The sequence below is a fragment of the Calidris pugnax genome, unplaced genomic scaffold (genome assembly GCF_001431845.1).
Source record: "Calidris pugnax isolate Ruff unplaced genomic scaffold, ASM143184v1 scaffold20, whole genome shotgun sequence".
NCBI lineage: Eukaryota > Metazoa > Chordata > Aves > Charadriiformes > Scolopacidae > Calidris > Calidris pugnax.
In genome coordinates this window covers 12,379,763-12,391,468 of record NW_015094510.1, presented here as the reverse complement: position 1 = coordinate 12,391,468, position 11,706 = coordinate 12,379,763, and the positions used below count along the sequence as shown (strand labels likewise).

Genomic DNA, 11,706 nt, shown 5'->3' with positions numbered 1-11,706 from the left:
CCCCCCCCCAGAGTATGCACACACACACACACAGATGATAAGTCCTCAGTGTGGTGGGCAGAAAAGCAGCTATTAGAGGAAAATCTAGAAGTAGGTATATAATAGGATTGTTCAAAAGCTAAAAGAAGTCACTCATAATGCATGGGTGGTTTTAATGCCCTGCAGACAGTGGATTATTTTCCATGCGATTAGGCTGAAAGGGAACACACAGGAGACGAGACAAATATAAAATGTGGCAGGGGAGTGAATTTAGCAAGCAATAAAAGTTTTTGATTGCTTACATTTTCTAGCTTTTACTTCATTTTTTTGTTGTGGGTTTTTTTTCCAGTTTAATGCTTTTCAGATAAAGTAATCTGTTAATTTTAGACTGTGGTGAAATGTAAGAAAAACAGCAAGAAAACAACAATAGGTCATTGTGGTCCTAGTATTGTAACAATTCTGAACTCATAAAATTTGATAGAAAATGAGATTTATTTAGTCACATTGAAGAAAGAGACAACCAAAAATAGTTTGATTTTGCAAGATGGCATTAGGAATGCCATTCTGCTTTTTTTTTTTTTTTTCCTTAGAAGAAGCTTCAATTAATCAGAACCATGTGTCAATAACAAGAAAATCTTTCCCTAAAATCACCCTGAACAGACTGTGTTCTGATCTTCCTCTTGAGCCTATTGGTGGAATTAAACACTGGTGTCAAAAGAAGGATGTGCATATTATTAGGAGGGTGCTCTTCTATCTGTGTTGTCAGTAAACATTTATTAGAAAGAAAGATAGAGACTCTTTTATCAATCAACTAGCACCAAATCTTCCTAGTGTGTTTGAAGCCCATTAAATTAAAAGGTATCTAGTTTTTAACATGACACACTTACGTGGCCTTCATCTGCAAAAAAACCACAAGGTGTCAAGGGTTTCTTTTTTATAAAATATAGCTCCATGTAGGTTCTCCGTGTTATATTCCTTTAGGGACTTGATCTGTAACACGATGGAACAACTTTGAAGCTCTTCAGTTGCGCTGATGGAAGCTGAGAGCTTCCAGAGCTTTGCAGGATTGAGTCACTTGTGGCATTTGTTTTAATAATACGCTTAGCTTGACATTTTCAGCATTTAAAACATCAGTCCAAACAATAGGCTTTTGAAGTAGCCAAGTAGTTTTATTCATGTGCTGTTGTGATATGTCCAAGTCTAAAGAGTCCACCAGTGACTTTAACTGGTATCACCAAATTAGCTTGCCCTGACTTGACATCTCCTCTCCTCCCACTTCTCCCCATGTCCTCCCTGGCTGTCCCCACCATACCCTTCCAGTTAGCCAGTGACGTGGAGGTGGTACAAGAGAAACGTGTTCTCATTACTAGGGAAAGCTGACTGCTTCTTGTGTTCTCTTATGGTGTTGCAGAAGGACCAATATTGGTCCTTTGAATTTGGTGGCTTACTGGAGGAGGGTTGTTTTTCTTCTTAGTAATGGAGGGTAGGAGGTGATTCTGGAAGTATATGTATTTCTCCTATCTAGGAAATGTTTTCTTCTCTAATAAGGTTGGGTAATGTTCCCTGACCTTCTTTTATGCTTAGTGACAGTGACATTCCCATTGGTTCCTTTCTCATGTGATGTTTTCAGACATCTATTTCTATTTTTATCAATCAGGGAGTAGCTTCTAGGCTTATGACTTTCAGCTGAGAATAACTCATGCCACCCCACTGTGTTTGCTTTGATACAAGAGACTGCTATAATCGCTCTGTTGTATCACAGGTTTTTGTTCTGATGAACGGATGAGCCAACTATGCAGTAGATTGGTTAATTTATGTTTAATGGTCATATGCTATCTTCAGATTTTCTTGCTCATGCCAGTGTTTCCCAGGAAGAATACTTACCTCCAAGTATTCTGATTTCAAATGTAGTAATTTGTATGGAAAATGACAAGATAACAGACATATCTAGTAATATAGGCTGTCTAATTAAATTTCACTTGCTTTTTCCAAATGAACGTCTCCTATTTTAATAAGAGTGCTGTGAAATTAATTGTTGAAAACAGACCCTCCTTGCACAATTTGACTGGCTTTTGTCTGCCTTGTTACTGTCTATTATTTCTGGTGCTTCTAGAGATCATGCAGTTGTGCTGATTGATGAGTACTAATGAATTCCCAGTCAGAACAGGTGACAGTATTGCATAGATATGGGAGACAAAAGATGTGAAGGCGGCAAAGGTACCCAAACCCCAGGCAGTGGTTTTCTACTCCCCTAACACACACATCTAAAAATGTATATTTTAGTTTGCATGGATCACAGTAAGCTTCCGTTATCTTCAGTGGAATCAAATAGGCAGGTGTCTAAGAACCTGTTAGTCACCAAATCCTGCAGCATGAACTAGGGGACACTGAAGCTAGCGAGTCAGTTCTGTAAAGATTAAAATAATAATACCTTTTACACCAATAAACAGTGAATGTGTTGCCACAGGAAGCTGTGGAGGCACATAGGATGAAGAAGTTCAGAAAGAGTTTAGACAAATTTGTGGGTAAACAGACATGAAAGCAAATAGAAATTTACCCTCCAATGACCTTGAGAATAGGATTGTGGGTTCTGGGAGAATATGAGGGGGACAGACTACTGACAGTGTCCAGGCTTAGGTGCTTTCCCCAAGGAGTATCTCCAGCTGTCATAACCAGAGACAGAACATGTAGTTAGATGGGTGGATTGAAGGACCCAAGAGGGGATTTCTTAAGTTCTTGTAAGTCTTTAATCTGCCCCTGGAGGGACCTGTCTCCTCATGAGGTCTCTAAAACAAGCCAAGGATGAGGCAACTGGTTTGGTCTTTGAAGTCTAACTTTCAGAAATATTATGAAGTTAGGCATACTAATCCCACCACGAGAGTCTGGGTGATTTTCCAAGGGTCACAAAGAGCATCAGTAAGGGGAATGTTCCTTAACTGTTAACTAAATCCAGCTCTTCATGGTATCTAGGCCAGTCTCTACAGTGTCATCCTTTCTGACAGTCTAATTGAGTAAAAGAAGTTACTCATTAGTGCAGCTTCGGTAGATCTTGTTCTCTTCTCTCTCTGATGTGCCTGTGAGACATTGTGCTTTAGGTAAAGCACTTGTAGAAGTCTGTCAGATGAGTGAGATGTGCCCGTTTCATACCTACAAGGCAGCAGACTGTAGGTTAGTTGCTGGCATTTGTTTATCTTGAGGCATGCAGGTCCTGTTGCAGATGGGGAGACTTGGATACCCTTCTGAGCATTAAAAAAAAAAAAAAGTAAATTTATAAAATCGTATGTCATGTTATCCAGTCTTTGTCTTTTTTTAAAAAATAAAGTTGTATTGCAAATGATTTTAATAGACTATGAGATTATTCAGTAAAATAATTTAATTATTTTTTCATCTATTGTAAAACTTAAAATTGGTATTCACTGCTTCAGCCAGGTAATGCATTTTTAAACTTTTTTTTGCAGGTCTATCTTTCCTATCCATCCTTCTTTCAGAATAATGGTCTTAGCAGAACCTCCAGTCATTGGAAGTAGTACCCAACAGTGGCTGGGTCCAGAGTTTCTGACGCTGTTTCTTTTCCATAATATTCGATCTTTAAGCAAGAGTGAAGAAATTCAAGTTATTAAAGAAATGGTAACTATGTTCAATGTTTTAGGCACTTATTGACTGTTGCTTACTAAACATGATTATTTACTACACAAAAGATATTTTGCTATTGCAGTATAACATAAACGTCTTCATTTTCAAAGCTTATAAAAACAGCTACTTATCTACTTATCTCTTAATGGTATTGATATAAATTAGCATTCTTATTGTGATATTAAATGATGCTTAATAGAAAAATGGTCTTTGTCAAAACTGTGTTCTTTTTTGGTTGACATAAAGCAACTGCAGCAACTGGATGCTCATTGCATCTGGGTGTAGCTGGATATGGAACTTCCATATCTTGCAGTAAGATGAATATTTTTCTTTCGAGCAGATTCCGAATGTACCCAGTGTTGCTGTGGAGCAGTTGTTGTCATTAACACACAAGCTTCGGGAGACAAATGACACCCCGGTGAGCCCTTTCTTTCTTTTTTTTTTTTCTTTCTTTCTTTTTCTTTAAATTTACTTTCTCCTACTGTGACTGTTTGTTTTAACAAAGGCTGCATGAAGCCTGCTAAGTTATAGTGTTATTTCAAGGGCTGCCTGATTGGAAAACTGGCCCCAGAAAATTTTGCTGGCAATTACTGCACCACGTACTATAAACTTTTTTGATTTATGATGCACATTTTTAGAATCTGCATAAATAAACTTTTAGGAAATTGCCCAAATCCTAGAGAAGTCAGGCAGAATAAGTGCACGTGTTGTGGGTGGGTTTAGGTACGTGGCTCACAGTGAAACATGCTTGAGGTGCCTTTTGAATAGGTAATGGATATAATCGTGTGTGTCCAAATAGTTTTTGATCACTTTGCTTTAGACAGTGGAACTTTGATAGCTGAAATTATTGGGGCTTTTGGGGCAATGGGGAGTACCTAGCCATTATAAAATGCCAATGGGCAACAGCAAAGAATAAGAAAAATGAAAACTCCAGAACTCCTGGCTGAGTTACTGCTATGGGCTATTCTATTAAAGCAGTGTTGTCAAGAAAAATAAGTTCTGCTGACATAGTAACTGTAAAATTCTTTAAAAAGATACAGCCAAATCATGGTGAAAATAAAAAGAAATTATTGCTATGGCAACTAAAGCAATGGATGTTTTTAATGTAACTAAAATGTAAAAAATTTTTAGTGGAATCCAACAGTTCAACTGCTATGCAAATGTAGTCCGTTCTTAGTTTTCATGACTTTAACGTGGGTAACAGTTTTTACAGTATAACTATTTAAGAAGCAGGGAGAGGCTGTTATGCTCTTCTGAGCTTAAAGAAAGTCATAAAAAGGCTGATTTTTAAGTTCACCTTTGGGACAGTTTTGTTATTTATTATCTATTTAGCTTTCTACACCTAATGTATAAATGTACTGGTTTTGACATACTTGGAGGCTTACGATGCCTGAACAGAGCATTATAAAAATCCTTTCCAAATATGTGGATGTCTATAGCATTGTGAAATATCCAGATGAAGTACATGATGTTGGATGAGAAGTGAGTCACAGCACGGATTGAGGGAGGATTCTTGTAGATCAGCAGTGACATGAGACATGTTGGGAATAGCACGTCTGTGCAGAGAGCTGAAATGTGTGCCTTAGGTATGTCAGGCTATTTATAGAGTTGCCTAAGTAATAAGCCTCTGCCAGAGATAATCCTGAAATATTAACCATTGTTTAAAGTGATTTTGTTAACAATAGAAGAATACCTGTAGACTGTTCAGCCTGTGGGCGTTGTCTGCGTCACTGCAATTGTTTGCTTGATTTACAATAGAATCTAGAGACCACAATCAAGATCCTGTTGAATTAGATGCCTCATAGATATATATTACCAAGACTGTCACTAATCCAATTTTGAGTTTACAGTTTTCAATAAAAAATATGAAAAAAAACAAACAGGTAAGACAAAAGAGGAAATTTTGTCCCCAAAACTAACTGCCAGTTGCAAACATTCAGAGGATGTGATACAGCTTTTCCTCTGTGGTCCTGACCTATATGCTTGTTTATTTCAGTGCAGGATCTGATGCTATATATAATTCAGACTTTAAAATGCCGATGTCCTGGGAGATTGGATTTGTCAAGGTGGTACAATGTATGAAATACTCTTCCTCAGTTACTGTGCCCAGCTGCCATTCTCCATCAGTGCAGGCCCATAGGCTGTGGCTTAGGAGGATTGCTTACCTGCCAAAACTTACTCTACCTGGGAACGTTTCAGCTGCTTAAGATAATTTTGGAAAGAGAATATAATCTCCAAGGGCAGCGAGGGTTCTGGCTAGTGGGCAGGGATAACAAGGGTACAGCACTCACCCCTTCTCCCTTGCCCGTGCTTCACGCATGGATGAGTAGGCCTTGAAATAACACCTGAAATGCCATCATTTGCATCACAGTGTCCAGTGTTGGGTGGTAAATTATGATGGTTCAGAAGATGCTTCACAATGTTCCGTCAATGAAAGCAGGAGGATCAGGAGTGGTAATCGTTGCAGTTAGCCCAATCTAAATCATTCTTACTCGTTGCTCAGAGCTATGCTAGAAATTAAGTATTAACCTTTGCTTTCTCAGCATTTGAGAAAAGTTTTGTACGATTTCATGGATTGTTGTTGTGTTTGTCTTAAAAATATTAATACCTGTTTGTTAAAACTGCGGTTTTCCAGAGGAAAGAATTGATGTAAAGAAATTTCTTATGCTTAAAAGTTGTTAAGGAGGGGAAAAAAGACTCTGAAATTCATTCAGTGTTGCTTTTCTCTATTTTTTTTTTCCCTGCATGGTAAATTTCTGGATTTTTTTCCAATTGAAACAGCATAATATATTAAGATAATTGTAATGCAGTTACAAATCCTTTATATGAACCAAACCAAAACATTTCAAAATTACCTAATTAAAATATTTCACTTGACCCAGGCAAAGCATGGCGTGACTTATCAGATCACACTCATTGTTGTGTGTTTCCTGCTAAAATAAGGAACCTATTTGTATTAGATACCTTCATCCGGTAGATATAATAATAGAATGATTTCTTTCTCGGTCTGTATATCTCTCTTTAGATACATGGTCACTTGTTTTGGGGGTTTTGTTTGTTTTGTAAATTTTGTCCTGTTTGTTTGCCTGCTTTTCCAGGCGTTGGATGGTTTTTGTAACTCTTTGCTGAATCATGTCCAGTTTTTAGCATTTATTTTAACATGTGGACAGCAGAAAAGCACAGAGTGTTCCAGTAAGGGCCCGCCCAGAAGGCGTGTGCAGAGGTGATACAATCTCCATACTGCTGCCCAGTGTTGTCGTGTTTATACGTCCAAGAATCCTGCCAGACCCCTTTGCCAGATGTAGAGCTTGCGTTCAGTTTGTGAAGAGCAGAGGAGTTCTTAGGACATTGATTGTTTTACAGTGGCTAACCTCCTCGTTATTGTTAATATTCTTCAGTGTTAGGTTTTGTGTAGCAAATAAAATTCAGTTATCAGCACGTTTTTCTTCCTGTTGCTTATCAAGTGAAATCATAAGGCTAATCTATTGATGACATCACGATTTCCATGGCAGTGAATTACTGCAACAAATACAGAATTACAAGATTGCGCATTAAAAAGCACAAGCTGCTGTGGAAGGCAGAAAGCACCTATGAATTAAGAGAAAAGTTGAAATAATTCCTTTTGGATTACTTTGTTCTCCTGACTTGTTCAGTTTAAATCCCTGAGATCCAGTCCCACAGGTCAAATAAGTAAACTACCTCGTGTTTTTTGACAGGCACAGTCACTGGCTTCGTCTTTATCGACTCGACAACTATTGCGAATTTGTCGTCGACTGTCCCAACATCCTGATGAAAGCCTTTACCATGCTGTCAACAAAGCCTGCCTTTCCAGGTAGAAGTGCTAGTTTTGGTGGAAGTTCAAGAACTTCTTGGTCGGTTGCTAACATGCAAGATAGCTTTTAATGGGTTTTAGTAAATAATACCTGTCTTACTCTTTAAAGTCTCTCGTTTCTTTAGCGGTATTTCTGTGGTATTCTCACACCTTGGAGGTGAGTAGAAATGACTGTACTCTCTTCACATCTTTATGAAGATATTATATTACATAAATTAGCATTATAAACAGCATTAGTTCACTGTCTCAAAACACTCAAAGCCGAGTTATATTCATGTCTAATACAATCAGATGTTTGGTTGAGGCTTGGTTTCAGTTTTAAAAGCTGTATCTAAAAAAGTTATGAACACCTAGGGGGCTTTTGGTTTTTCATTGTTTTGGGGGGGTTTGGTTTGGTTTATTTTTGGAAGAAAACAAAATATAATTGATAGGGCCTAATTCTAGCCACCTCGGAGCTCACTCTTTCTGTTTGGAACCAGGGGTCAAAGTCAACTGAGTCAAGAGAAAAGGTGTTTCTGAAAAAATATTGTTTATATTGTAGCTCCTACTGGCAGTGAAATGAGAACATCACATACTTCCAGCCCTAATCCATCCTACATTACAACCCTGTTGCAATGTTTGATAACACTGAAGCCTATCAAAATGAGCACACTGTCACAAGTGTAGTTCCTTGCCTATGGAAGAAGCTCTGTTTCTCTCCTTATGGATAGGTGAAGTGTTGAAGACTATTTGAGTATAAAGGGAATAGACATTCAGGGTTTGGAGGTCCAAGTACAGTTTATACTGATTTTAGGTTACAGAAAATACTGAAAACTTTTTTATTTTTTTAAAGTTCCTTAAAATACAGTCTCCCTATTATTTTTCTTTATTTAGGTTTTTACCAAACCTTGCCAGATCAGCTTTACATACAAATCTGCAGGATTCTCATATTGAGACGAGTTCAGATGACGTGAAGAACCTAGAGGAAAAGGATTACACATGTGAGCTTCTGCCATCTTTTGTCATGCTCTTCATGAATGTTACTCAGACAGTTGAGCATATAAACATCTACTAATTATCCTCAAAATTTAGTGTAGCTTGCTCCAGTTATATCCCTTTGACTTTATTGTATCAGAATAGAGTGCTGCTCTCAGTGTGTTGACACTTTTGTATTGTCTGCTGTATTCCCAGCTCATGGAATTTTTTTTTCCATCAAGATTAGGTGTTTCCCAGTCTGTAAGATCCATGGCCTCAGACTTTCTTGGACTATTTTGGGGTTTGGTTGTTTTGTTTTTGGGTGGTTTTTTTGTTTGTTTTTTTTTTTTTTGTTTTTTTGTTTGTTTTTTTTTTTTTTGTTTTTTTGTTTGTTTTTTTTTTTTCTCTTTCATCACTGATAACTATTGTGTACAGTTACAGTCTTGGTTTGATCTTAATATTTCTCTATTCTGTTTTATACCATTGCTTCTTTACACTGTTAAAACCAACCTTTTTCTCCTTGAGACTCTTGGAAAATTTTTCTTCTTTTTATTCTCTTTAAATTGCTGTGGTTGTTATATGTCACCTTTATTGAGCTGGTCATTGTGTCTTGACCTTATCCAACTTGTTCTCATTTGCAGTAGCCTTCAGTGCTGGACATATATTTCTGCTTCTGCCGTTTTTCTCACTTATGTTTTCTCATTCCTGCATGACCCCTGGTTTTCATACTACCTGTATATCTTTTCATATTTTCTGTCATGTAGCACGATTTGAGCAATTTGCCATTCACTAGACTAGCTTTTCCCGTAAGATCACCTGTTTATCATTTATTGTACTAGACTTCTTTGCAATTCAAATTCATGGTAATGCAACCGCTTTTTAACAGATACTCTTTCAAGCTTTCTCTTTCTGTAGATGGAAATTGTTTGCTGCAACCCACAGCCTTGTTAAAATTTGTAAACCATCACTTGCAGGTGTTGGGGATTGATTGCCTGTCTGCTCAGAGGATGCTCTAAGTAATGCATTTGCTTGTTTCCTGAAAAATGTCTAGGTGAAATCAACAATGGGATTCTGAAGATAGGGTCTGTGACGATGCCAATTTATAACTCAACTGAGAAAATGAAAGTGCCTGATGTTTTGTTTTATGAAAATAGACAAGTAAGTACAAATCTCTGGCTTCTCTGGTATAAAAAGTTTGTTAAAGTTTGTTAAAGTTTGTTTGCATGCTCATGTATAGTAAATAATGTGCTAACTAAATTTTAAGGGTGTATTTCTTCAGGCTAAAAATTTTCTCACAGGATTTGATGCTCATTTCAGATGTGTCTTTGCCATCCCTTTGTGAAGAGATTGTAATACCTCTGTTGAACATTCATAAAACATGAAGTAACAGGGACTGAAACTGAATTTTATTTAGGATTATTTGATCAGATGTTGTGTTGAGTGACTTATTTTTTTAAATTTTTTTGCTGCTTCTGGACTGATCCATTCTTAGGGCTGATTATCGATTCCATCCTGAGACCATGTTTTACAGGCTTGTCACATGATGTTGTACCTGCCTTTTATTAAAATTAACTCTACATGTTTGAAAAGCAGGCCAAAGAGTAATTAGTTAGTTATTAGGTATTTATTTTAATTAGTTTAGCTTATTAATTAGTCGTAGGTGTTATTATTGTCAATTAGTTCGTAGCAGTGAAAAGTAAGAGTAATTAGTGAACACAAGGGAAGGGCTTGGTGACTGTGGGTTTTTTTGTTTTTATTTCCCCCCACCCCTTTTCTCGAGGTAGGCCTACTGCAGATTTCTTCTCCATCTACTGTCAGACGTGGGTATTCTTAGAAAGAGAATTACCCTCTGAGTTACCTTTAGAATATTTTGCCTCTGAAAGGCAACACTGATAGCGTGATCTTGTGAAAAATTTTTTCTTTTAGGGGGCCTGGTGTGGGTTTGCTTAATCTTCCTTTCCTTTTCTTTCTTCCTCCCTTGCTTGCAATTTCTCCACAGAGAGACTATGCTACATGGGCATCACCTGCTGAAGGTGATGACAGGCCCTGCAAGGGGAACAGATGACAGTCGTCTTCATCTTCCCCACTAACATTTCATGTGAGATTTTGTTCTGTGTTGCCATTTTGGTAAAGTACTTAACTTGGGTCTGTTGGAAATGAAATCCGGAGTCTTGCTAAGACTTCTATCTGCATTGCTTTTTTTACATTCTTGCTTATAGCTTCAGAAACGTGTACTCAACCTGGGTTCAGATATTATGCATCTGCTTTATTTAGGCAATGTCTGTTAAAAATACTGCTGGAACGAACTGCTCTGTGCCTATCCCTGGTAGCTGTGCATTCTGAATGCTGAAGGAAACAGCAACCAAGTACCAGGCAGGATAGCTATTCCCATTTCTAAGTGAATTCTCTTATTTTCTGTGTTGCCAGTTTGTAGTTTGGTCGTTCAAGTGCTGTAATGATCGTTTTGCAAAACCTGCTGGAGAACAAACTTGACTTATGAGTCCAGTGCAATACTTCCTCTCTGGTCTCTAAAAACTTTACCCTCTAAAAACAGAATAAAAAATATATCTTCAACCCTTTGCAGTGCTGCATAATGTCATGAAATTATGTAGTTTTTGACTCTGTGTGTTTAATCTTGAAACATTTCGCGTTCGCAGCAAGTGGCATAGGGATGGAAATAATTTTTAGGTGATATGCCAAATTGCCAAATGCTACTTTCAGGCCAGGCTTTGGGGAACGTGGATTGATAACAGTGTCGTGATATTGATGTGCCTACTTACAAGTTCTTTGTATAAATAATTAATCTGAAATGTCTGCATGCATCCTAATACAATGCTAATTTAGGTCCTGGTGTAAAAAAATAAAATAAATGTCAATACATAGCATCTCTTGTGGGAAAGCTGTTCTGCAGGGGAACTATAATGTACACATATTTGTGCAATTTAGGATAAAAAAAGAAGACATCAGAAGGAAGTATTCATGCCTTAGCAATAAAATAAGAAATTTAATCAGTGTATGTGGTAAAACTGAATTCCTAGGATTTATGCTGTATCTGGTCAAAGTTATTCTCATCAGTCATAGATTTTCAGTGTACACACATGCCACAAAATACAGTCATTTGCCTTGAAGTCCTCTCCTTAAACTGTGTATTGAGTATTCAGTAGTCTTTTGACATGCCTGGTTAGGATTTTGTGGTATTAAGCTGTGTTTACAAGAGTTCCTTCCCCCACCCCCAGCCTCTGTTCTGGAGAGATTTGGAAACCTAAAACGTCTTTCACACAGTTAGAAACTGAGCATTTCTATGCTCA

General features: G+C 37.4%; 1 protein-coding gene across 1 annotated transcript in view; it reads left to right on the top strand.

The window, feature by feature from the left end:
• The window catches only part of VWA8 (von Willebrand factor A domain containing 8), a 197,883-nt gene that overhangs the window by 66,373 nt on the left and 119,804 nt on the right, over nt 1–11,706 (top strand). The window contains exons 15-19 of the mRNA XM_014966088.1: nt 3,438–3,606; nt 3,953–4,030; nt 7,329–7,444; nt 8,318–8,424; nt 9,450–9,556. Of these exons, the coding sequence (XP_014821574.1) occupies nt 3,438–3,606; nt 3,953–4,030; nt 7,329–7,444; nt 8,318–8,424; nt 9,450–9,556 (577 nt within the window). The remainder of the gene's footprint in view (nt 1–3,437; nt 3,607–3,952; nt 4,031–7,328; nt 7,445–8,317; nt 8,425–9,449; nt 9,557–11,706) is intronic.